The 26,937-nt window shown below is 33.8% G+C and overlaps 4 protein-coding genes across 5 annotated transcripts in view; 2 read left to right on the top strand and 2 right to left on the bottom strand.

Annotated features, from left to right (window-relative positions):
* The first annotated feature begins 174 nt into the window (after nt 1-174).
* On the top strand, nt 175-2,398 carry LOC139091633 (luciferin 4-monooxygenase-like). The gene is made up of 3 exons (XM_070641782.1): nt 175-722; nt 857-1,403; nt 1,883-2,398. The coding sequence occupies exons 1-3, from the start codon at nt 175-177 to the stop codon at nt 2,396-2,398; spliced, it is 1,611 nt and encodes a 536-aa protein (XP_070497883.1).
* Nucleotides 2,399-3,072: 674 nt separating this feature from the next.
* LOC139091582 (uncharacterized) overlaps nt 3,073-26,937 on the bottom strand; it is a 111,611-nt gene continuing 87,746 nt past the window's right edge. For both annotated transcript variants that reach the window (XM_070641725.1, XM_070641726.1), the window contains exons 5-12: nt 25,774-25,953; nt 10,008-10,192; nt 9,149-9,638; nt 8,636-9,088; nt 7,419-7,909; nt 6,009-6,580; nt 4,638-5,293; nt 3,073-3,566 (exon numbers count right to left, since the gene is read on the bottom strand). In XM_070641725.1, the coding sequence (XP_070497826.1) occupies nt 3,348-3,566; nt 4,638-5,293; nt 6,009-6,580; nt 7,419-7,909; nt 8,636-9,088; nt 9,149-9,638; nt 10,008-10,192; nt 25,774-25,953 (3,246 nt within the window). In that variant the 3' untranslated portion in view covers nt 3,073-3,347. The remainder of the gene's footprint in view (nt 3,567-4,637; nt 5,294-6,008; nt 6,581-7,418; nt 7,910-8,635; nt 9,089-9,148; nt 9,639-10,007; nt 10,193-25,773; nt 25,954-26,937) is intronic.
* On the bottom strand, nt 10,281-12,311 carry LOC139091585 (GDP-D-glucose phosphorylase 1). The gene is made up of 3 exons (XM_070641728.1): nt 11,850-12,311; nt 11,399-11,785; nt 10,281-10,683 (listed from the first exon to the last, which is right to left on the bottom strand). The coding sequence occupies exons 1-3, from the start codon at nt 11,991-11,993 to the stop codon at nt 10,282-10,284; spliced, it is 933 nt and encodes a 310-aa protein (XP_070497829.1). The 5' UTR covers nt 11,994-12,311; the 3' UTR covers nt 10,281.
* On the top strand, nt 12,805-19,633 carry LOC139091583 (angiopoietin-2-like). The gene is made up of 6 exons (XM_070641727.1): nt 12,805-12,963; nt 13,715-14,792; nt 17,751-18,024; nt 18,839-18,890; nt 19,038-19,261; nt 19,348-19,633. Exons 1-6 carry the CDS (start codon nt 12,946-12,948, stop codon nt 19,553-19,555), a joined length of 1,854 nt encoding a protein of 617 aa, XP_070497828.1. The 5' UTR covers nt 12,805-12,945; the 3' UTR covers nt 19,556-19,633.

The raw sequence follows: 26,937 nt of genomic DNA on the forward strand, positions 1-26,937 counted from the left end.
ATAATTTGAATAAATTGAATATTAATACATAAAATTGAAAATAAATTCAGGCAGTCAACAAAGTCGGTCAGCATTAATGACCATTTGATTTTGATAATTTGATACAAATTTGCATGAATTCAAGGCTTATCATGATTCCATAATTAATTTCGTTTTATCATTCACAGATCCAAAATGTCCTCGTGTACCACAACATATGATGCTGAAAACAAACTTTGGTACGGACCAAAAGTCAATCCAATTTACAATCCAAACCAAAACCTTGGTGCTCTCATCTTGACTATCCTTCATCAACGTGGATCAGCAGTTGCTCAAATATCAGCCGACTCAGGAATCGCATTGACATGTAAGCAACTACATGACAGGATCGTCGTTATGGCTGAATATTTGAAGAAATGTAATCTTCAAGAAGACGACTTTGTCGGACTGGTCGTGAATAATTCAGAAAATGTCATGGCTGTTGCCTTTGCCTGTTATGCTTTGGGAATTCCAGTCTGTCCACTTTCACCGATTATGACTACTCTTGACATATCCAAGATTTATGAAGTCGTAAAGCCAAAATTAATATTTTGTGACAAATCCAATCTGGCGACTGTTCAGGAAGCTGCAAATGACATTAAGAGCAATGCAAGAATTATTACAGTTATGGAGAAAGTTAAGGGATACGAATGTGCAACGGAAATTATTAAGGATGGGGATTATAAAGCTGTTGATAATTTTGTGTGAGTATTGGAGTTGATTTTATGGCTGCAAAATGCTACAAAGCTGTCCATAGCAAGCCACCAAGACAGCTACTGTGCAGCTCAAGTCCATATATGTCCAAATTCTAATTCCACTTCCATTTCCATCCCCACAGTCCACCATACGTCTGTTCAGAGAAAATCCTCGGCGTCATCTGCTCATCAGGATCAACAGGAACTCCAAAACGAATCATCAAAACCCACCGCGACATGATTAATCAATTCTTCACAGGCTGGAAGTTGCCACGTTACAGACCAGCTGTATTTTTCACATATTCACCACTCTTTTGGATTTCTGGATTTAATGCGACAATCTTCGCAGTTCTTAACTATGCAACAAATGTCATAACGACCCAACTGTTGGTTCCAGCCGATGAATTTGTGGACATAATCCAACGATATAGAGTCACGTATTTGACAACACTGCCATTCACAATATCCAATATACTTGAGCTTAAGAACTTAAAGCCACTTGAGACAATTGAATGCTGGATGATAAGCGGTTTTGCAGCTACAAAGCCATTATGTGAAAAATTCGCACCGTACTTACCAAATGGTGAAATTTGGGTTACATATGGACTGTCAGAGACGAGTATTGTGTCATGCAATAATACTGGTGATTACACTCATATTGGATATTTGAATCAAAATTGTGTTGTTAAGGTAAATATTTGATGGTCATTGTTCATGTTTTTAAGGGATTTACTTTGTGATGCTTTGTACTTTGATTTGTGATGTTAATTAATGGAATATGGTAGGATGGTAATATGTTGCTGTGGGGATGTTCTGTTATGTTGGTTGATTTTGAGTTATTAGATATGAAGCTTAATGCAAGTTTATGTGTGTAATTGGCTTGATATGAGGATGTAGATGGACAAAAGGTTGTAATTTTCTATTCAGGGGGTGAATACTTTAATGCGGTAATGGTTCGGTATGATTGATATGCCACTGCATGTAGTCAGAGTGAGTATGGTCATGAGAGAGTTCTTGGATTATATATGCCTTACAACCTGCTCCATATCAAAAATACACTCATATCTAACAAATCCCATCCCATGACATCATTTACCAACATCCCCTAAACCCAACAAACCGTAATAACCAGCATAAATTAATTCAATTTCATCTCATATCCTATTCAGTTGATTGATGTCAATGGAAACAATGTTGGACCGAATGAACATGGTGAAATTTTAATCAAAGCCGAGCCAAAATTCTCGGGCTATCATTTGGATCCAAAAAAGACTGACGAAGCTGTTCCAGACGGTTGGTTTCATACGGGAGATATTGCATATTTTGATGATCAATGTCGATTGCATTATGTTGACCGTAAAGTTGAAATTATGAATTATGAAGGATATTATATAATACCACATGAAATGGAAGCGCTGATTAATGAAGTTGATGGTGTAATTAGCAGTTCTGTTGTGGGATATTTAGAGAAAAATTCAATTAATTACATTGTTCATGCATTTGTTGTGTCGGATGAGACAAAAGACATCAACGAGAATCAAATTAAGGATCATGTTCATGGTAAAGTCATTGAGCAACGTCAATTACGTGGTGGCGTTCACTTTGTAAAATCATTTCCACTTGGACGAACTGGAAAAGTAGATAAGATTAAATTACGAGAAATGGCAATGAAGCTATCAGCATGAAATAAAATTTGTTGAATAAAATAAGAGAATTCTTCTTTAAAGTCAAACTTCCTTTCAGATTTATGAAGCTGAAAATAAATAATTTAAATTGGAATCAAAAAATTTTTCGCACGCCGAGTAATCCTATTTGCTGGAATAAAAGAGATTATAAGTAGGAAATGGCTGGTGAGGGTGGGATAGGAGCGCATTTTATTAAATAATTCATGCTTTAAGCTCATAAATGCATGTTTTTAAATGCTCAATTTAGTACGACGGAATGATTTATGTCTGAATCATCTTATGCTTTAGCACTACAGTTTGACACCCCTAAAAATAGAAGGTCGTCAATTGATAGTCTTGGTGTACCTAAAAATGCAATCCACATCCTTAGAAAAAGTCTTAAAATTTTGAATCTTTTATAAATTGTGAATCCTTATTGATCTTGTCAGCCGCCAATCACTAATCCAGAACTCCCATGAAGTGTTATAAACTAAAAAAGACCTAAATGTAGTTCTATTCTAAATTTAGTCCGTGTTGATATCGTGCCATGTCCACATTCAAGTCCCAAATTTAAATCCCTATTGAGTTTAAATGCGTCCAATTTTGAAACATAACATCAAGACAAATTACGGACATTAAGCATTTCCTAAAAAACAAGAATCACTAAAAAATGATAAATAACGTTAAGCTCCTTATTTATGCTTTAGTTGTTTTATTTTATTTTTTTATTTTTTTGATATGCGAATAAAATTTCTCATTATTATTCATTTTAATATGCTTGAATGTGAAATGTGTGTGTGTGTGTGTTTGTGTGTATTTAAGATATCATAACTAGTTTCGATTAAAAATATCTAATAAGAAAAAAAAATAAAATACAAGAAATGTTTTTTTTTTTATAATTCAGTCCTCATAAATCCTAATGATGTGATTGACCAGTGCCTTTGCATATATATATATTCACTCATTCATGTCATATTATTAAACTATCTGATTCACTCGCTAATGATAAATGTGTTTTATGTATATTGGGTGATATCGTCATTCTTAAATCTTTATCCTTTTTTGCTGGTGTTGTTGGATATCTTAATGCGCCTGTATATTTTCTCGACTGTCCCAATGCTCGAGGGGGCTTAGCTACTAAATTTGGTATATCAATATTTATGCTGCCTTTTGGTATTATTGCGACAATCTAAAAATGAAAAATAAATAGATGGAAGATGAAGAATTAGTCAAATTAGTCATTGATTTTTGGGTTTGAGATAAGATTGTGGGGGATGGAGTGTAGAGATTTTGTTGATTTTAAGGAAATGGTTTGTAATCAGGTAGATGGTTTGGGTTGATGAATTTGCAAGTTGGTACAATACAAATGGTGCCATAGAAAAATCTGAAATTCCTGAGGTAAATTTACAAGTTTGTTAAAAATTGCACAAATTAAAAAGATTCCGTTCCTTGTTTGGAATCTAAAATGGAAACGACGGCCACGAGATCCAAAAGCTCCTTGGCGGTTAACAGTGATAACAAAATGTCAGTTCAACGTGCTGTCCGCACGATGAATTTGTACAAACTAGGCAACATAGCCAGGAACAGAATCAAATGTATAGCCTTTTGTTGTAAACTGTTCAGCTCCAAATAGGAGCATGGAGTAAGTAAGAAAGTACAATACTTCAGGCAGTTCAGGAGATAAGAGCTCTTGGCATTTGTATTTCGAGAGGGCGTAGGTTTGAATCCTTTTGTGCTAGATTTTGTGCGAAATTTCTATACTTTTTTCGGATGTCTAATGAGTAGTTAAGATTCCTGAATATGGATAGCTTAGCTTTGGATTCATGTGATACTACAAATTTATGAGCTACTTTTTTCAGAGCTTAGAAGATTTTTGACAGAATTTCTAAACCAGGCACAGCAAAAAGCTACCATTTGTCACCAGATTACTGCTTTTTAGTACCAATTTGATTCAATTAAAGTATATTTAGGGCAAAATTAGTCTGTAAGGTATACTAGAGTTCAGCTAAGTAATATGTTGTTGTTGTAAGTGTATGTACCTACAACACAACCGCCTATATGTGGTTAGTACCAGTAAGCATGTCGTACTTGTTCCAAAAACTGACATCTAAGTTGTCAATCATTGCAAACTTGATCAGCTGCATTACCAAATCCAAGAAACCTGACTACAAACCTTTTAAAGTATCTACAATCCATACATAATCAATAAGATCACCAGCGGTGGGCCTATTAAACCCTAAACAAATACTAATCAACTTACTTTTGGAAGCTGTTGATAATCCTCAACATTTTTCAAATTTGGAAGACTTTTCGATGGTGTTATTGTGAGATTTGTGTGAATTAATTCATAATTGTCATTAATAAAATTCCTATTACTATTATTAATATTTTCTTGATTATTAATAGCATCCTCATCGACTTCATCGACATTATTGAGTGGTTTTGTCATTTTTCTATTAAATATTTGCGATACAATTAAATTAACTTCATTTCCAGTATTTTGTAATATTTCTAAAGCTTTATCATACGGCAGATTCAATAATGAAACTCCATCAACGGATATAATTTGATCACCAACTCGTATTCCAGCCTTATCGCCTGGTCCATTCTTGATAATTTCACGGACATAAACATAATTATCTGTTTGTCCTTGTATGATGGATATACCCATTGAATATCCTGTTATATAGCTATCTACATTAGAACTAAATGCTAAGTCCTTTAACGATTGAGATTTATGTATCAAGTGCTCGGAGAAGACTGGACATTTGATTATATTGATTTGGGATATGATTCGATCACTGGCACCGATGCATGATAAATTCTCAAACTTTTCTGCTAATGATGTTGATAGAATTGTGTCATTTGGCATTGTAAAGTTGTTTGCATGATTTATGTTGCTTTTTATGCTGGAATCTAAAATTAGAAACAGAAGAATGAGTATTAGTATGGAATTGATTTAGTTTTGGGGGTTGATTTGTGAGTGATGTGTATGGAAATTTGGGGTTGTGTACCCTTTATGTTCTAGGAGCGGTAGTCAGCGATAGAGCAAGCTTCAGGCGCCGACTGAGGGAGCCCATGGATCACACTTGATCTGTACGACCAGCAAACTAAGTAATTTATGTTATAATATTAAGGATTGGATCCAGAAATCCGACTTTTATAGGGTTTGGTCAAAAACTGCAGGCCTGAATCAGGTTTGCAGTCTTTTTGAGTATAACAGGCAACAGGTAAAAACCGTACAAATTCTTTGAGTTTTTCTTACAACCATACTTCAAGAATTTGTTTGGCACATCCTGGTTTAAATGCATTAAATTTGTTAACTTAAGTGGTCACTTAAATGAACCTAATGAGTATACTCAAACACTGTGTGGTACTGACATCAACCAGCCCACCCTGCCTACCCTTTTTGAAAGATTTCCTTAAAATTATTCAATTTACAAGGATTTCTTGAGTTCGATTTCCAAATCCTTAATTCCTTGTGATGCATACTGTTACCATTTCATGCATCACTCACGTACTTCGACCTTTGACCATTGATGCCCCTGTCTATTAGCATTTAAATGCTACATCACTCACGAACAAACCCCCAACTTCCAATACATTCTAATTACTACTAATTACTACTTACGTAAGACGACAGCCTCATTATTCTCTTCCGATTTTGCCTCATTATTTTCCTCATCAAACGAATGTTTCAGATTAAGTGCACCCCATGAGTCAACACGTAGCATGTCCTGATAATTCTCACTCAAACTCTCAAACGACTTATTGAGCTGTGAGGAGGATGAAAATACTCGTGTACCCATTTTAACCTTATTCCTTATGATTGGTGATCTAATTGATAGATCAATCATAGATGGAAATTGAGGACGTTCGACTTCCTTATTTAAATTATTCTCATTGACATTTTGTTCCATGCTTCGTTTTAAGTCGCATACGGTTGACTTTGAGCGACGTAAAATTCGATCCTTTAATTTCATTAATCTTGTATCATTCAGTACAGACTTTTTTAAATTTCTAACTCTCGGTCCGGTTGTCTTTGATATTTTATCAATTTTGATATTCAATTCAGGACACACTTCCTGATTGCTAAGTGATATGTTCAATTCATCAGCTATTGATTTTATAGACATGAAACTATTTTTCAATTTAATATAGAACTTATGATGTTCGGATGCAATGTTGAATGCGAAGAAGCTCCTGGAAATAGAAATGAGTATTTTTTATGTTATTGATATGGAAGGAAGATGATGAAAGTCATTGAATATGTTATTGACGATTTATTTGATTATTATTATTCTGTTGACTAACTTTTCTGATTTTATTGAAATTCTTTGACTTTTATTAGCTTTTAGACTGAATTTTTCGATTGAAGAATTCAATAAAATTTCAATTAAGAATGGAAATATAAAAGGATGTTAGTTCGTGAACTAAAATGAATTTGCAACATTTTAACGGTTTTGTAAAATTTGAAAGAGGTATGCAAGTTTTTAAATTTTACAAAACCGTTAATCTTTTCAAATTTTACAAAATATTCAAGATAAATTTTACAAAACTGATAGATAATTTAAAGTTTACAAAAATTTCAAAATTTACAAAAATCGTTAAAATTTCAAATTTTTACAAATGTCCGTTTGAACTAACTTTTCAAATTTACAAAAAAAAAATTTTTCAAATCGTTACAAAAGTGTTAAAATTTATAAAACCGTTAAAACCTGTTAAAAGTTCAAAAATTTACAAAAACCGTTAAACGTTTTAAATCGTACAAAATAGTCCAAAATTTTTACCTTTAGAAATTTGAATTTTACAAAGTCGTTAGAGAATTTAAATTTTACAAAACCGTTAGAATTCAAATTTTATAAAACCGTTAGAATTTTAAACTTTCCCAAACGTTCAATTTTACAAAAAAAGTTAAATTTTTTGTATTTAGTAAAATCGTTAGAAATTTTAAATTCTACAAAACCGTTAAAATTTCAAAACCGTTAAAAATTTCAAATTCTACAAAACCGTTAAATATTAAAATAATCAATATACTCACTTCCTATTGTCCATTTTGATTTTATATTTAACACGATCCTTATTCTTATTATTATTTCCATTAATATTCAGCTTTCGTACAACAATACAGAAAATTTGCTTAGAAAAGCACAAATTTTCAATTTCCAACCAATCAAATTGCTCATAAAGCAATCGCTTATTATTGCCTTTTTTATTAATATCTCGGCCTCTTTTTGCATTCATCATAACATCACTGTTGTATCTTTCAAAGATGCATATACCATTTAATCCAATTCCAATATAGACACTCAATTCAATTTTATCATCTCGTGCCCAAATTCCGCTCAAATAATGAAATCCATAATCTTTCATTCGCTGTAAATACCTTATGAAATTATGTTCCGCTTCGGTTGGATGAAGGCCACGTTTGCTATAATGTGAATTCCTTAAATATCTAGCCAATTCTTTTTGCTGCTGATAAACTCCATCGGGTAAATATTGTGAGATTGTAAAATATTCAATATATTTCATCTAATGGAAATGGCAATGAAAAAAAGAAAAGAAATGAAAATTTACTGCTGTGTTCTGTGAGATGTAAATTTGATTAAAGTTGATTTGTGCTTGCTGTAAATAATGGTGGATGGAGTGACTCATTTTTCATTTGATTAAATTGGATTAAAATTTGTTTTATGGTTCAACGGATTTGAGATATTTGAAAAAATCATTTGAGAAATTGTAAAAAATTTGAATTTTATAAAACCGTTAAGAAATGATTGATGAAACTCAAAACCGTTAAGATTATAATTGATCAAATTTAACAAAACGGTTAAGATTTAAATTTACAAAACCGTAAAGATTTGAATTTTACAAAACCGTTAAGATTCAAAATTGATCAAATTTTACAAAACCGTTAAGATTCAAAATTGATCAAATTTTACAAAACCGTTAAGATTCAAAATTGATCAAATTTTACAAAACCGTTAAGATTCAAAATTGATCAAATTTTACAAAACCGTTAAGATTCAAATTTAATACAAACAGTTCAGTAATTCAAATGATACAAAACAGTTAAAATTCAAATTTTCAAAACCGTTAAAAATCAAATTCAAACTGAATTTAATTCAAATTTAACAAAACCGTTAAAATTCAAATTTTACAAAACCGTTAAAATTTAAAAATCCGTGAGAATATGAATATTTTTATGAAGCAAGCAACACAAGCAGTTATTCAAATCTACAATAAATCTCATTAATTTACCTCCTCCTGAAAATCTCCAACTTCAGCTTGCAACGCCAATCCACCAAGTGTTATCAAATCATCATCTGTACAAATTATATGATTTTCTAAAACAGATTTACGTAATTGCAAATATAGAGTATGTCGTGACTCAAGTGAGAGCATTCGTAATGTTGGCAAGAAGAATTTAAATCGCATATATAAAGTGAATGATATAATATCCGTCGTTGTCTTCTTATTTGACGATTGTATCCACATTTGTGGTGCAACTTTATAAATTTTTAAATCAGCTGGTAAAAATACAAAATCGCCACCGATTAAAGCACACAATCCGAAAATGTAATTTTCATGAATTTGTTCCGTACGAATTATCGCTTCAAAGATCTTTAATGCTGTCGTTGAAATTGAATCGCAGATAATGTCATAAACTTTACCATTTAATAAAAGAACTTTGACTGTTCCTTTATTCAAGCACTGAAAATGGAAAGGAACCTTAAAATAATGAAATTTTGATTAAAATTTATCTTGCCGTACCTTATTATCAGTGATATCAAGAACTTTTGTTTCTGTATTTGAATCCACAATGAATTCGGGTCCTGATAATTCCTTCTTATCATTGCCTTGCTTCAGCACATTATCTCTCTTAATCTTCATATTTGGAAGCGTCGAAATTTTCATTTCGCCCTCATAAATTGCATTAAGATTTGAATTAGATCTAGACATTGTTCTCTTTGTAATTCCAATATCAGCCAATGCTGTTGCAACATCGCTACTGGATACATCGACAGTAAATCGTCGACCGCCTCGTGGATTTTGGTGATTTTCAGACGGATTTTCACGTAATTTAGGCTTAATGTAGTCTGGTGACGGTTGTGTATTTTCCGGAATATTAGACATGCTGACGCTATTGTATTTAGGTCGTGGTAATGAGAAGTATTTATATGCTTCTATATCCATCGGTTTTGCTGATTGTGGTGGATTATCATCACGATAATCTGACGATCGTCCGGAGTCTGTGTCACTTCTGTAAATGAGATTGACAATGTTAAGTAGGATAAGTAATACTTCTTGATATGGAATATGAATGGGGTAGGATAGTGAGCTAATTGGCTGTAAGATACTATTGGCATACCTATGGCACATCATGTACCTATGGCACATCATGTACCTATGGCACATCATGTACCTATGGCACATCATGTACCTATGGCACATCATGTACTATTGGCACACCATGTACCATTGGCACGTACCATGTACATGAGGTACCGTTGACACATCATGTACCATTGGCACATGTTTCATGTACCATTGGACCATTACCACCCTTTAGGGTTGGCTCACCCTTTACCAATCTCCCACCCTTAAATCATTCAAAGAACCTCAAACTCACTTGATTTCATCCTTATTAGACGACTCAATACTCAGTATATCGTTATTATTATCTCTATCCTGTCGCTCCTCACGCTCAGTAAGTGTCGGAAATGTTATATTTTGAACAACTCTTTTAAATAAATCCATAATGATGTGACTGAATGGTTTCGATTGATGAACATTTTTGCAGTAGTCGGAAATAATCTGGGGAATGAGAAGCAAAGGAAGGGAATTAAATTTGGTATGTTTATGAGCATAGTCAGGTATAACTAAGTAAATCAACAGTTTTAAGTTTAATTTTCCACAATGTATTTTAAGTCATTTTCAATATCATCACATATAGCACCAATTTCTTCATTAAATCTATCTAAAACATAAGATTCAGTAATTTTCTCATATAATTCATCATCTCCGACTGGTATATAACCGCTTAATTCACAGAATGCCACATTTAAATGTGAACCGAAAAGCTTATTAGCGCCAAAGTTTGAGAGGAAGCGTGGGAAGATGAAAATTCGTACATCTTTGAGATCTCTTGATTTTGTTAATGTTATGTTGTGGGGAATAACTTTATCGCAACAATACTTGACGATAGCATTTAACATCTCAGCGTCTCGTTTAATGTCTTTAAGTATCATACAAAAGGCGGGAATTTTATAAGCTCTATATAAGTTTGAAGCGATGTGCTTGAGTTCCTAAAAATAAATATTTTTATACATTTTTGAGAATATTTTCGTTACTGATTGATGAAGAGTTGGCGGATTGGTGTTGGTGGAGGTAGACTGACATTAAGGCATGATGAAGGCTGTCTTGGTCTTTGTATTGGACAGAACACTTTGAGAAAAATTTGGGGATTTTGTATCGGAAAACCCTAACAAAGTGATGAATCCTGTCCAATTATGGGAAGGTTTACCCTCAAACTACTGATCTCTCTCTGGATACACCCCTGTCCATCAGAAAGTCTAAGTTCAAGCAGCTTCATTTGCCATACTTATTTGGAAAAATTACGTAATACGACAGAGTTGACAGCACGACATTAGGTGTCCGATTCCAGGAATCCAGACGAGTCCAACTCCTGGAGTTCAGTCGAGTCTGACTCTTAGAATCCAGTCGAGTCCGACTCCTGGAGTCCAGTCCAGTCGAACTCCGTAGTCCAAGATTCTGATTCCTAGTTCAAGTTCGACTCCCAGAGTCCAGTCGAGTCCGACTCCTGTAGTCCAATCGAGTCCGACTCCTGGAGTCAAGTCAAGTCTGACTCACGGAATCATATTAGCTGACTCCTGGAATACTAATATCACTCTGGATCACTGTGAGATACCCTAAATCCCCTTCTAGTTCAGTCAATGCCTTCCCCACTCTACACAACACCAATTCCCAACTCTTCTGCATATAATTCCTTTAAAAACTCACAATATTCTCAATATACAAATCATGTTCCACATGAACTAAATGAACATGCAAGTGATTAACACTAGCAAGTGCACCAGGTGAGTTATATCCTATCCTTACAGCTTTATCTTCTGTTGAACTCATAATTGTTAAAGCTACTTCAATACAGTCCTTTGTAATGACTTGTGGCAAGCATGATTCCAATTGAGGAACAATCAGAATGTGATATTTGGTCAACGGACTATTATTTATCACAAAACTCACGCGAATGTCATTAAGTAATACTTTCTCAAATAGAATCTCACGTTGATCTATTTTTGTGAAATTGAATTTATCATTATCGAATTTTGGTACAATATCCAAGAATTTATCAGCTTCTCTTCGCTTTGAAGCACGATCTTTATTAAGCTAAAAATAAATCCTTAATTTATCTAATTTGAATTGACTTTTTTATGAATTTTTTCTTTATCACCTGAATTAATAGCTTTAAATCTCCATCAATAACTTTCTCTTTTGAGATATTCAGCATGTAACGAAACACTTCTGGACTATTTTGCAAGCAATAGTTCCAAGATTCCTTGATTTCATCAACTATTGATTTTATTTCCCCTGACATTTCTTTTAACTTCTTGCTGACACACGCGAATGATACTTAATGACTTGAAATGCTAGACTATATTCATAATACATTCAAAATGCAATTGCATTCTCTTTAGTTGTAGTGTGGATTAATCACGGAAGTGTCATTTTTGGCTTGTTATTGAATTTCATTGAAGTGTAATTGTGGTAGAGAAATACTTGATATTCGTTGGGGATTTAGTGATTTTATGATTTATTCTTGTAACTGAGCTTCTGTTCTACCAATTTTATCAAGTTTTATTTATGAAATACTTAGTTAACTAAGAGAAATTTAATTAATTTAACTTAAACTGAAATCACACAAAAATCCTAGTTGTAAACACGAATGTTATGCAAAAATGAGTTATCCAATTTATCATAGACACATGCTTGAATTTGAAAAAGCCGTTAGGATAGCTTTTAAAGAGAAACTTAAAGCTTTTGAAATATAAAGTTTGATGAAAGCTTTGTATCACAATATTTTATCCTAATTTGATGCTTTGACTGAATTTTCATAATTTAGACTTAAAAGTGAGAAAATTAAGGAATTTCGGAATGTTAAGGACATAATATCGCAAATTTTATCCTCATTTCAACAGAAATATCCATCGATAAATTTCCCACTCAATTCTCAGAGCAATATCTTTACCCAAAATCACGCCAAAAAGCAATAAATCATATTAAATTTCACCGGGCCTATTAAGATCGCTTAAGAAGAATCTCATCAATTAAGAAGTGCCCGGAGAGATTAAAACTTTTTTTTTACAATACTCCCCAAAAAATAAAAAAAAAATTCTCAGTCGTGTTTTTAAAGTCTTACAAGTAGGAAGCTAAAAACTTTTTGTTGTGCGAGAGTTGTCATATTATATTTTCATCTATAAACAAAGCACATCACTCATGTGTTACAAAAGTTTTGTGAGAGAAAAGAATTTTTAATCATCTGAGTGATAATGTTTATAAATATTAAAGTGAGTTTGTCAATGGATTGCAAAAATGAGTAAAAAAATGTTTTGTTTGATGCGTATTTATGGAATTTTGATGGAATTCTCAGTGATTTAAAGGTTTAGAAGTTCAAAATTTAACGGTTTTGTAGAATTCGAATTTAACGGTTTTGTAGAATTCAAAATTTAACGGTTTTGAAAATTCAAAAATCAAAATTTGACGATTCAAAATTTAACAGTTTTGTAAAATTCAAAATTCAACAGTTTTGTAAAATTCAAAATTCAACGGTTTTGTAAAATTCAAATTTGACAATTTTGTAAAATTTGACAAATTTGTAAAATTCTAAGAAGCAGCTTTTTCAACAACTTTGTAGAATTCAAAATTCAACAGTTTTGTAAAATTCAAAATTCAACAGCTTTGTAAAATTCAAAATTCAACGGTTTTGTAAAATTCAAATTTTAACGGTTTTGTAGAATTCAAATTTAACGGTTCTTGTAAGCCAACAGTACATTCAGTTTTTCCATCAATCTAGTCACAGAACTAGTCTAAGAAGTAAAACTTTTCAAAAGTCATGTTGAGTACAACAGCAAGCACATTACTCGCATCCTACAAATTCCAAATTACATCTTTTTCTTAAGTTATTCATGAATAAAATTACATCCAAAAGTAAAATTACAATCATAAATCCCTCCCCTATAAAGTTCCTGACGACAGTCAGCAGTTCCCCTAATTTTGTCAAAAAATTTAAATAATTTTTTACTATCATTTAACGACTAGATCTACGCAATCATCCTGTTTGCATTAAATTTTTGCATCCACACATACGCACTTAGCGATACATCACCACTATATGATAAAATGTTCGATGCAATCACCAGATTATCATCACAAATGGAAATGTTTAATGTACATTACATAACAAAACTTGATGAAAAATTTGTATCAATCATGCAAATGATGAGTGCTGTGGATGCAAATGTTAAAATGTTACAGGAACGTTCACAAGCATGGGATATATTTACACATCATATGACGGCATGGAGTGAACATATTAAAAGTACTGATCAAAAATTTGATGTACTTAAAAAGCATCTCGACAGTCTACCCGTGATTGAGAATCAGCTACAAAATACGGATTTTAAAATTCAGCACATATTCGATAAAACGGATTTAATAAATGAGAAATTTAATGAAATGAATAAATCAATAAAGTCGACAGGAAAATTAAAGCAGACATCAAATAAAGTACAAAAAGCATCACAGCCACAAAGAAATTGGAGTCAGGAAGATTTTGAACAAACGGAAATTCTCTTGCGACTGTCGAAAATCCAACGAATGATACAGAATCAATGTAGTGCAATGAGGTTAGACAGAGAGTTTGAGAACACAAGCGGTGGCGGTAAAGGTATTGGAAGTGATGAAAGTAACGATTTAAAATCAATTCTAACACAAATTAATTCAAATATTGAAAAGTTTCCACATAAAGAGATTAAACAATCGTTGAATTTGAACAAGAAACATGAGAAAGCACTCGATGCATTAGCAACAACCGTAAGTCATATTGATGAACGTACTGTGAGAATATTTGATACAAATTCATATCAATATAAGAAAATACAGTCAACATATAAGAATACCGAGGGTGAAATTTTAACATTTACAAATAATGCAAATTTTTTGCTTAAGAAAGTTGAGAAGGCTATGAAATATGTTGTAAATCATCGTAATAATTCACCAACAACTGACAATGAGAAATGCAAAAATTCAACTGTCGTAAACACAACTGAAAATAGCGATGTTATACAAACACAGGACGATAGTGATGAAGTTGAGGATGACATAATCGACCAGAAAGGTAAATGTTGCATAAATGTTCTTCTTCACTTTAGAGCAGAGTTGCTAAACAGGAATCTGTGATAAGCAAAAACCATACAAATTCTTAATAATGTTTATGGCATTTCTAGCAAAACCATGCAACTTATCGAGAATTTGTAAGGTTTTCGCCTGAAAATTTTCATTTTCTTCATTTGTTTACATTTCTTTACTAAGCCTTTTTTGCCACTGCCACTGGCTTCAGAGTTGGCAAGGTTTTTTGTCACAGGTGGTTTTGCCACTGTGCTTCAGAGTTGGCAATTTGAAGATGGTAATCGACGAAAGAACGCCGAAAATCATCTAGTATTGGCAGTCAATGACGATCGTTGACATCTGCCATAGGCAGCCACTGGTGAAGCCTTCCATCGAAAGTCGACGGCGGCTGTTGACACCTGTCATCGTCCGACGCTGACGACCAGTGACACATTCCACCAGGAGACGACCAATGGCCTTTGGCAATTGCTACCGATGGTGACCGGTCGCCGATGACATCTACCATCGACGATTTGCCGGCAGCCGTTGATACCTTCCACTAACAGCCTGTTGGCAGACAAGAGACACCTATCATCAGCGATGACCGATAGCCAATGACATCTACCATTGGCAGTTTACCAGTAGCAGTTGACATCTACCATCGGCAGCCAACTGACTATCGACCAGTGACTGTCGATTGTAAAACCAAAAAATGCCCAAAACACCCGATTGCCAACTCTGCATCACTTTACCTTATTCCTGTTTATCTTTCACTCTCATTTGATGATGTTTTTCTGGATTTTTTCATACATTTTGTTACTTTATGTATTTGAAGAGGAATTTTCATTTGAAAATGCTCTACATTTAGTGATTAAAGATCGGTTCTGGATCATAATTTTTGGTGTAAAGTGTTCATTTTTATAATGAATTGGGTGATGATGGCTTTAATGGGGAATTAGAAAAATGAGTGATTTTGATTTTTGGAACATGTAAAGTTAAGAATTAGCAAGAAGTTTGACCAATAATTAGGAAAATTTCAAGAGTTTAGAAGACAAGCTGCAAGGATACGGAACATTTTCATCATTTTGACCAATTTCACACATTTGTCTATAATTGAGTCTTAGTCTTGCTTCAAACATTCATACGAAGACATAAGAAGCATCTGGTTGACCCCTGAGTTGATCCTTAGATTTACCTTAATAGACAGCACTCTTTATTAGTCCAAATTAATGAAACTCCAATAAATTCAGTAGTTAAAACAGAGGATCACATTGAGTTTCGAACCCATGACCCTTTACGTAGATATACAATAGCTTTTTATATCTCTAGCATTAGACTTTCGCATTACCGACCCAATTTAGCTCAATTCAATCATCAAATTATGAGCAAAAATAATCATACCAGCTAATTATCAATCTTGATGCTCAAACTTTTAAGATTTTACGTCTAACAATCCTCATAGTATTACTTTGTGAACAACTTTATTGTTCTAACTATTATGTAAATAATACATTATGCAAGCATCACTCAAATATGCTCAAACTGTTCAAGTTCTGCATTCATAACTTCAAGTTAAATAACAAATTGTTTTTTTGCATCTTTTTAACAAGCTTTAAGTCTTGTGATAAATCTAAATTTCATGGAATTTTCTTGTTTAATTGAAAACTCCAATCTACTAAGCTTTAATGGATGTGCTCAAAAGAACCAAAAAAAACTGATTTTCTCGAAAATATCCATCAGAATCAACCACAAACAGCACCATACATCCAAATTATACACAGATGCAATCCAAAAAAGCTTTTAAAAATCAATACACAGAGAAAAAAAGAAGCAACAAACTTTTTAATTGAAACCACACCAACAAGCATTAAGCTGCAAGTAGAGCATTCACTTTAATAATTTATTCCTTTCTATTTAATTCAAGGAGAAATTTTAATTATCTGCTCGAAATTTATTAGTTTCTCATGTGCACATATTATTATTTGTGTATGCAGAGGTGTAGGTTTAGATTGGTGTAGGTGGGGTGTAGGAAGTATGGGGTGTGCAGTATGTCCTAGGGCTGATGTAGAGCCTCAATCTTGAACTAGGCAGGTTTGCAACTATTCTGACTAATTCTAGTCCATCTTGGTAGAGTATCAGACTTCAATCTGGCCTGAGGCGGAGTTAGATCGCATCTATTCTGGAGTCAAAGTCAAACTGATCTGGATCCGATTTTGAACCATTTTTACATATGCATAAATCAGCGATAGACAACCTTGGGACAACCTGTGTGTCACGATACACTGAGTGTTACGATACACTGTGTGTTACGACACAGTGAGTGACGCGATACACTGAGTGTTACGATACACTGTGTGTTACGACACAGTGAGTGACGCGATACACTGTGTGACGCGGTACTTTGTGTGACGCGATACACTGTGTGACGCGATACACTGTGTGTCACGATACACTGTGTGTCACGATACACTGAGTGACGCGATACACTGTGTGACGCGGTACTTTGTGTGACTCGGCCCACTAGGTTGCCCACTATGGCCACAAATAATGCGTGTTTCTTAAAAAGAGCAATATAAATCCAATAAAACTTTTCATTTTACAATTAGAGTCTCAATCCCAACATCATAATATCCCTATGCCACACCCCTGTCTACAAACATTCATATGTGGGATGCTCAATGAATTATTCCTCGAAAAGAATTATAAACTAATCAAGAACATTTGATATTCGCTTAATTTCATCCCATTCTTCACATCCATTCTCACCCAACTCCCTCCTTAATATTTCACATTCTCTCATTTTATGCAAATGTGAAGAATACTTGACTCGACTTTAAAAAGCTATAATCGCATACTTACTTTTTTTTTGTTGCAAGTATTTCTCATATCTATTAATATCCATCTTGAAGTTAATATTTACATAAGACAGAAAGAGTAATATCAGTATCTAAATGAAATATCCGGACAGAATATATCCAACCAACGAAGACAAATTGCTTTCAACTTACAAGCGGACGAAGTGGCGTGTATACATTCAATAATGAGCGACAGTTAAACATCGGTGGACGAGATTTCTATCAGCAATATTGCGAATATTCAACGGAAGGAACAGCATGGACTGTCATACAAAAACGTGATAACTTTGAATTACAGGAGGAATTTAATCGTACATGGGATGACTATAAGCATGGATTTGGAAATTTAACAAAAGACTTTTGGTTCGGGAATGATTTCATACATAAGTAAATTTTTTTTATTTTTAATCCTTTTTAGTCGTGTCTTCCCTCATTTTGTACCCTTTTTTATAGTATTTTAATATTTTATGTGCATATTTTATGGGATGTTGTTGAAAGGGATGATATGTTGTTGTGGTGTCTGGAAGTCTGTGAGAATTTGATAGCTATTGAGAGCTTTCTTGAAATGTGCTATACGTCGTGAATAGCTATGACAGAGTGTATTGAGGCTAGCATAATTTGGCTTTGAGTCGGTCGAATAAGACAGTATCTGGTTTCAAGTTGGACTGGAAACACCATTTTCCGGCATTATCACGTCATGTGCCTTTCAGGTTTGGGTAATAGAATTTAGTTGTTATGCTAAAGGAAGTAGCTTTTCGATTCATTTACGGGATGAGATTACCCGTTTATTAGTGAATGACATTTGGTTCCCGAATAGCACGAATTGGATAATTGATCAAATTTCATGACAAAGTCAGACTAGCTTGGTGCGGAATTTGGATCAAATATTCGATTTGTGCAATTAGAGGGATCTGATCCCAAATGTCGAATTGACTATAATGTAAGATTCAAGATGTATCAATGTAGCACTAGTCGGTAAATCAATTCAAAATCCGACATCATTTCGACGACACTCAGGCATAATGCTGAATTTTAACTAAATCGGGCACTAAGTCTCGCCGACCTGAGGTCATCTACTCAAAGTCCCTATATGCAAATATAATGCACAACTTAAAACAACATCCCCACCAAAACATGCGCTCCAATCCACCCAAAAACCCCCAAATCAACATCCTTTAACTTACTTTTCAACCCTTTTCAGCTTAACGTTCGAACACGATATGGTACTACGCATTGTGCTTGAAGATTTTAAGGTATTTATTATGTAAATTGACTATAAAGTCATTTAACTTTAAGTACGTAGACAAATAAATTTATTTTAATTGCTATTCATGCACATGGCACTCACCCATACATTAACGACTTGCAAAAAAAAAATATCGCGTCCTTATGTATAAAAGGATAATCATGTTTGGATTGAATACAGCACATTTAAAGTTGAAAATGAAGCGAAGAGATATCGATTGAATATTAATGACTATCGTGGTGCTGTTGCAGACAGTTTATTATCCCATGATGGCCGAAATTTTAGCACATACGATGACTTTTTCATATCCGATAATTCATCATTGTCTTGTGCTATGGAGATGGGATCGGGATGGTGGTGGTCATCAATATTGAATGAGTAAGCATAGCCGAGTAAAAAAAAATATCAATTCTATGGTAAAATTTTCCAATGTATATCCACTTTTTTTTCTAATATTGATTTAGATGTGCTGAATCGAATCTCAATGGTTTCTATGAGCCATTGGGTATATTCACAAATAAGTCAGATGTAATAACAAAAGTTGGAATCTTTTGGAATAATTGGCTTGGAAAGTCACCTTTAAAGGCATCAAGGATGATGATACGACCTAGAGATGTATTATTTAATGGCAATATGTCAGTTGAGGATTACAATCAATTGGATGATGTTTAAAGATGACCTTTTGGATATGAAATTTTTTTGTCATTTTGTAACTTGATATGTAATAAAGATTTATATCCTTAGTGATAACTGTTGTTGAAGGGTTTTTTTCTGGGGTTGTGTTATGTTGCTGACATTAAGTTATTGAAATCAAGTCAAATAGTGTAACGACAGGTATCAATATCGTGCTTGGCATGGCATCTGCGTAACCCGAATAGAACGTCAATTGCGCTTGAAACCGCTTCATGACTTGTTCCTTTTAAAACAGCCCCGAACAGCACAGCGTGCTTAATAGGGCCCCACTTAGTCGTCGTATTGACGTTAAGACGCAAAGTTGCCCTGATGGTTCTGCGACAGCTGATTTCGATCAATTTTTACATCAATTAATGCGGTTAACCATATTGTGCCGCTCGGGTACCCTTCCTTTCATGTCCATCATCATCATCCCATCGATGACCGCAGGCATTTCAAATAATAAATGTGAAAATTTTAGATAATAGAATTAAATTAGGTGTTGGGAACTCCTGAATCATTATGGGAATTTTCCTCACTTTCTTTAAGAATTTTCATAGGAACGGGAAGCTCTTAAGTGGGAACTTCAACATAGGAATGAGAAACTCTTAAGTGGGAACTTCCAACACAAAAAAGGGATGAAAAAATTCTTTAAAGTTTTTTAAACAAAAAGGGGAACAAAAATTGAATTTAAGGCTTCCTTTTTGGAAACATATTTCATGAAAAGTGTCACAAAATTTATTGATATGGAAATATGATGGATATACGTTCAGTTTTTTTTTGTGCTTCAAGGAAATAATAGCTTTTAAGGGAAAGTGTTTCTGGTTTCTATGAAATTTATGAGAGGAAGAAGGAGAACTCCATCCATCAAAATGCTATTAAAGTAACATTAAATTGAGGCTTTTAATGCTCAATTGATTTATATCAAAATGTATGCTTTTGTTTAGATTTTAATGAGGCAATACTCAACATTAAGGGTTTTTAGAGCAGCACGCTGCGCAAAGGTAGTCAAAAAGCTATTAAAGAACCAACACAATGTAGCCAGGACATTTGAATACACTGCTAATGCCAATAAATAAGCCATTGAACTTGCCAAACCTCTCACATAATTATTAGAATCCTCATGTTATGACAGTACGGAGCCTCTTAATTTACTAGTAAATTATTCTTAATGATGTTATCTATAAAATTCAAATAGTTATTTAACTTCATAATCATGCAAATTATTATCTACACTCCAACAAAATGAATAACTTATCATAAGTAAACACTTTTAATCATCATACTGCTAAAGCAGTTGTGTCCAAACTGTGTGCTGCAGAGGGGTACTCATGTGTGCAACGAATAGTGCGGCCATCTGCTTTATTTTTGCTGGAACACTGCTGTAATGTTCAGCCTTGCTGCATGTACCCCGACAATGCCTCAAAATGTCCCGATTTTTCTAAAAGTCACCATACAAATTGCGGAATCTGCATTTTTTTGCAAGTTAATAACGTAATTGCGAAAATCCCTGGCCACCCTAGCAATGAAGTATCCTAACACAATGCTAGGGAGATACTAAGGCAGTAAGGCATTAGGTCATTACTTTGAGGTGAAAATTTCGATTTGCCTGATTGCGCCGCTCAGACCAACGACATAAGTATGTAAATAATGCAATGTCAAGAAGAATAGGCCGAACTATGGAGGCGGGACTCCAGAGACAGCGCCTGTACATTAGGGTCCTGCCAATTCTGATGTCAAGCATGTAATAAAGTGACCCAATGCTTGAAAAACATTGACCATCACTGTAATTATTGCTATTTTAATAACCTTATTTAACTCATAGAAAATTAATTTATCTCAAAAAACAACATAATTATTTCCCCATTGAGGAAGATTTTTACTTAATACTCAAAATATTTGCTTACACTTTGTGGAAAATAAACATAAAGTCTCGAGAAGCTTATATACAGTTGCAATTTACTAGAATTGCAATCAGGAAATCAGAAGTAAAGTGTAGACAGGGACAGCTAGGGGTTTTTTTTTAAATTGCACAGGCAGAGTATCAGGGTCATAACCTCCTCTGCTTCCAGTTCAATTTGCTTGAGGCAAATCACAACTAACCCTCACCCTTGCCCATTCCTTACTATTACTACTTTATCAATTCCCTTCCCCCTTCTCCGGCTTCCTCAATCTTGAAAAATTTTAGACTTGCCTTGGCCAAGATTCTTATCTCGAACAGATGATTTCAGCCAAATAAGTGGGACGAGGAGATTCTCTCAACCAACCGGTTCCAAATCCTGACGTGTCTTTGTCCTGATCCGTATTCATATTCCTGAACTTGAGACTGTTCTTGCTCGTAGTTAAACTCCTTTATTTTGCCTAAAATTCTGAAGCAAATCCAAAAGCTCGCTTGAATTTTCTAACTGCACACCCCACACCCAACTCTGACTTCCATGAAATTCCCAACAAAAAAAAAGCAATATCAATGTTGTAAACTTTCAGCAAACAGTAAGCTTCCCTCCATCATGTACACACATATTCATATATTAATATTAATATTTGCAAGTGAGTATTTAATGCCCATAAGTTATATCCTAACCATAAAAAGAATGCTAGTATAAGCAGTAAAAAAGCATTGAGTTATTTATTGAAATCAGGGATTCATGTGATGATGATGATGATAAACACATCATAAACTCAATAGACTATCATTTCCTCACTCCACCATCCTTAACATAAATTTGTACGCAATGATCATTATATTTTTTATTTCAACGTTATTACAATAAAAATATCTGCACACCAAGCACGTCCAACGACAAAAGAAGTTTAGCGATAAATATGTCGGGACTTTTTTGTGCTTTTTCCCTTTTTCTGTGCCTGCCTAGTCGTCATCTACATTTTTTTTTAATTTCATTAAAAGTGTATCGAGTCCTTTTTTGGGGGCTGCTGGATATAGCCATAAATATAATGACATAAATGATCTGGATGCTTAATATTACGTATTAAAGATGTCATAAATCACGACTTAAAGTCATGATGTGACTCATATTTTACGTAGATTATTATCATAATGTCACATGTATATTTTTTGACTATGAGTTAATTAAAGCATTGTTTTCGTAATAATAGGAAGTCTCTTCTTTATGATTATGACTCGCTCGTGTGTGGAAGTTGATGTGAATATAGGAGAATTAATGTTGAAGATTTAGTTAATGAGGTATTTTTTGTCTTCAAGTGACATGCAACTCTTTGAATATAATCTCTGGATTATGATTGAGGTAGGTGTATAGTGTGTAGACCAGTGATGGGAAACTTGTGTGCCACGGCACCCTAAGGTGCTAAATCATACTAAAGTGCCACCAAAAATGCGTCAAAATACCATGAACCGTATGCCATGTCCATTTGCAATTGTGGTTGAGGCTTACCATCAATGTATGCCTCAAATGAAAAAAGGTTGTCCACCACTGATGTAGAAAGATATTATAAATAAATGTGTGATTTTCCGATCATTTTAATCAGTTTCACACCCTTGATAATGTTATTATTATAATTGATATGAATGAATATTATCCAAAGTGACTTAAATAGCCAGGTGATCGAACAATTGAGATAGACGAGCTGAAATCAGGGTGTAAAAAATTTTGAAGATGAAGTTCAAGTCCTGTTCCAGCCTCGAATAATACAAATGGGAAAACTAGTCGTTATATCGTTGCCAAACTGTTTGAAAACCGGATTTGACGTCTATCTTGAATGACGGACGGACTTGACCATCAAGTTAAAGTTTAACGCTGTCCCAGGGCGTAGACAGACAATTTTGTTCAGATTGCAAGCAGCGATTAACTTTAAAATCACCCAAATTTTGGATATACTACTTTTCATTCACTCATCCTCATAAGAACTCGTTCCATTCTTTCACTCTCCTGGCTTCGCGTAAAAAACCTACCGCTCATCCTCCAAACATCTCGGTACATCCCCAAGTAAGCTTTAATTAACCTCTAAATTTACATTCCCAAGTAAGCTTTAGTTAACTTCTAAATTTTCATTCTAAGAATTCACACAAATAATTCCAACAATTTCAACATAAACAGCTTCAAACCACACAAAGCAACAGACACACAATATCAATTTCAATGTCATCAAAGCCAAAGTGTCATCACCTCATCAATTTATTTTCTAACCACTAGAGAAATCTCCTTAAATCACAAAAATATCAACAAGTTCAATTTATCCAAACAACACAGAAAACATTTATCACGTTAATTAATCGATGCCTTTATACCGACTATCAAAAAATATCCCCAAAACTCAAGGATTATGGCATGCTCTCTCTCAAAGTATCATTGGATCAAATTGTGTGACATTGTTCATACTACTCTCTTGTGAAATATCATGATTATGAACGTTTGAGTGAACGACATCTAACAAAAAGAAAAAAAAATTACATGGAATGGATGGTAATTTATACAGAAGTTTACCGCTTGAATCATATCTTGTTGATTAAATCTTTTGATAACAATTTTTGATGTCGTCCTTTTTAAAGCTGATGAAAGTTTTGGAGAGGGTTTTTGGAGTCTATAAATTTCCATAATTTATTGACTTAATCAATATGAATATTTTTGTGGGATGGAGGATAAGTCAATGTTGGGAGACATAGAGTAATAAGAGGATTTTATGGATTACTGTATTAAATGCAGGCGTGTGCCAAGGATCGTAGACAGCCAAAGAATTTTTAGAAGGAAACTGTCTTTAGAAATAGAGTTACTTACTTACTTACTTCGCTGGTCATACAGATCAATTGTGATCCATGACCTCCCACAGGAGTCGCCTGATGCTGGCTCTATCGCTGAATTCCACTTGCCAATTTCCGATACCAACTGCAATACTATCTCTATCGACAGCTTCCTTCCAAGAGTTCTTTGTGCGTTCACGGGCTCTTTTACCCGTGGACGTTTCTTTTAGAAATAGTGTTGCATTGAAGCCAGGCTCAGACGACATATGTGGGAGATCTTAGACCACAACAAAATTGGTCTGTACTACCGGTACAACAAGTAAGTAAAAGTGCCCAAGGAGGAGGAAGTGCGAATTTTTGGACTACCCACCCTCCCTTTTTTGGATAAAAGTCATCGATTTGCTAAGGGATTTCGAGAGTTTCTCATACTTCCTTTTCCATCTTGGCTATGAGAGGAAGACAGCATCGTTTAAGTTAAGTAGGGTGGTCAGAGGATTTTCGCAAAATATCGGGACACTTTTGGAAAAAAAATCGACTTCTTGAAAAATCGGGACTTTTTGAGGCTTTGTCGGTACACAGCAGCAAGGCTGAAAAGTACAGCAGTGTCCTGGCAACAATACAGCAGATGGCATCCCGGGATAATTGATTAAAGATCTAGGACTCGAGCCTAAGTAGCTTTCCATTTTTCAAAAGACTGTAAAAAGAAGAACGATTCAGAGAAACTAGAGGAGCTTGTAAGGTCGTAAGAGACCTCAAATGCTTCAATATAGAGCAATAAGAGATCCAGCTGAACAAGCTTTAAAGCTCATCCCTTCAAACACAATGCCAACCTTCAACTCTTCCCCATTAATCCCCATCGATCATCCATACTGACCTCACAAATCAATAATATTCAATTTACAACGAGTTGAACATCATCACTCACTGTCCAACCAACCACCACACACCCCTACAGTACCCAATCCTCAAAATACAAAATGCTCAAAAAATTTTGTAGCCAACAACAAAAAGTTCATGAAAGGAAATGTGAATTAATAACATTGACTTTTGTTACAAATTTATGTATGGTGAAAAATTTATAGCACCATGACTATAGCATATCTCTTGGCATATTGAAAATGACTTTATCAAAATAATGCTTTTGTGGATGTGAAAATGAATATGAAGAAGGTCTTACTATTTTCACAGCAAGCACAACGGATTCATGCATGCTGCTGTAATGTATGCGAAACAAAAAAAAGTAATAGACTAGAAATAGGGAACCGGTTCTAGTTGGCAATATATTTTGAAATTGAACCCTTTTTATTCGGAAACAAAACGAAGGAAAAAAAGGGAAAAGCATAAATTGATAATAGCGGGGGTAGACATGAATTTAAAACTTTATCCTCATTCACATGTTATATTCTTACTGTTGATGCTGTGCTTCATAGACATGCAAATACGTGTGGAAAATTTTTAATGTTTCGGAAAATTGACTTTTTTTCTTATTTTTTTTACTACTTACATTAAGTAGAAACATCAGTGATGCTCTCTCATCTACATTGAAATTACACATTTTATAGATTGTTGCTTGTAGAACTATAGCACATTGATTTTGCACCGATTGCATTGACTTTATTGATGTTAATGTTGTTGCTCTCGGAAGTGTTTTCATGAGTGTGCGACCGAGTGAAAAAATCCACATCTAGAATGGGAGAAAAGAAAAAGAAAAATGAACATTAAAGTCAGAGATTGAAGTATTTTTTTGGCATTAACAGTGATTTTTTTCTGGAATGAAATATGTCGTGCTGCATATTTTGTAAGGGAAATGTAATTTGTCATTCAGTTTGTTTTGGGGAATGAAAATTTGTAATATCTTGACAATAACGTTGTTTTATTGATGAGAACTGATTATTTACAACTCTTGCCATCTTTTTTAATCAATTTCCATCATTAAATTGTTGAATTAAGCTAAACTAAGCTTTTAAATTGAGAATAACTCTTCGAGGTGGACGAAAAAAAAAATGGCGGATGAAATTTTTCAAATTCTACAAAAACCGTTAAATTTCTTTTAATAATCTATTTCTACAAAATTTTACAACTGCCATCTTTTTAAAGCAGTTTTCATCATCAAATTGTCGAATTAAGCTAAAATGAGCTTTTAAATTGAGAAAAACATTTCGAAGTGGACGAAAAAGACCAAAATGGCGGATGAAAATTTTCAAATTCTACAAAAACCGTTAAATTTTCTGAACAATCCTTTTCAACAAAATTTTTCAAATTTCGTCAAATTGCTCAATCAAGAAGCTTCATTTCAAGACTAAATTGCTGTTTTATTCCAACTTTTGCCACTTTTCTAAAGCAATTTTCATTAATTGATTGTCAAAATAAGCTAAAATAAGCGTTTAAATTGAAAAAAACTTTTCGAAGTGGATGAAAATTCAAAATGGCGGATGAATATTTTTTCAAATTCTACAACAACCGTTAAATTCTTCTGAATAACCATTTTGTACAAAATTCAACAATACCAATCAAATGCGTCCAATTCCTGAACAGAACGAGCCTTATTTCAACCTTCCAGCACTTAAAACTCACAAAACATTAATCCCAAACGTAATTCCACTTTTAAATTGAAGATTATTATGTCGATAATTTTTTCTCTTTTATAATATTAAAGAAAGTTAACATT

This window comes from Chironomus tepperi, unplaced genomic scaffold (genome assembly GCF_022539635.2).
Source record: "Chironomus tepperi strain 1889 unplaced genomic scaffold, CSIRO-AGI_Ctep_v1 contig_257, whole genome shotgun sequence".
In the NCBI taxonomy this organism is placed as follows: Eukaryota; Metazoa; Arthropoda; class Insecta; order Diptera; family Chironomidae; genus Chironomus; species Chironomus tepperi.

Coding starts and splice junctions, on each gene's coding strand:
- LOC139091585 (XM_070641728.1), bottom strand. CDS start 11,993: ATGTCAGGGGAAATAAAATCAATAGTTGATGAAATCAAGGAATCTTGG. Junction 11,786..11,849: donor ATTTAAAGCTATTAATTCAG/GTGATAAAGAAA, acceptor ATTTATTTTTAG/CTTAATAAAGATCGTGCTTC. Junction 10,684..11,398: donor ATTTGTATATTGAGAATATT/GTGAGTTTTTAA, acceptor ATTTATTTTTAG/GAACTCAAGCACATCGCTTC.
- LOC139091583 (XM_070641727.1), top strand. Junction 14,793..17,750: donor TGACATAATCGACCAGAAAG/GTAAATGTTGCA, acceptor ATATCCGGACAG/AATATATCCAACCAACGAAG. Junction 18,891..19,037: donor TTGTGCTTGAAGATTTTAAG/GTATTTATTATG, acceptor TATGTATAAAAG/GATAATCATGTTTGGATTGA.
- LOC139091633 (XM_070641782.1), top strand. CDS start 175: ATGTCCTCGTGTACCACAACATATGATGCTGAAAACAAACTTTGGTAC. Junction 723..856: donor AAAGCTGTTGATAATTTTGT/GTGAGTATTGGA, acceptor CCATCCCCACAG/TCCACCATACGTCTGTTCAG. Junction 1,404..1,882: donor ATCAAAATTGTGTTGTTAAG/GTAAATATTTGA, acceptor TATCCTATTCAG/TTGATTGATGTCAATGGAAA.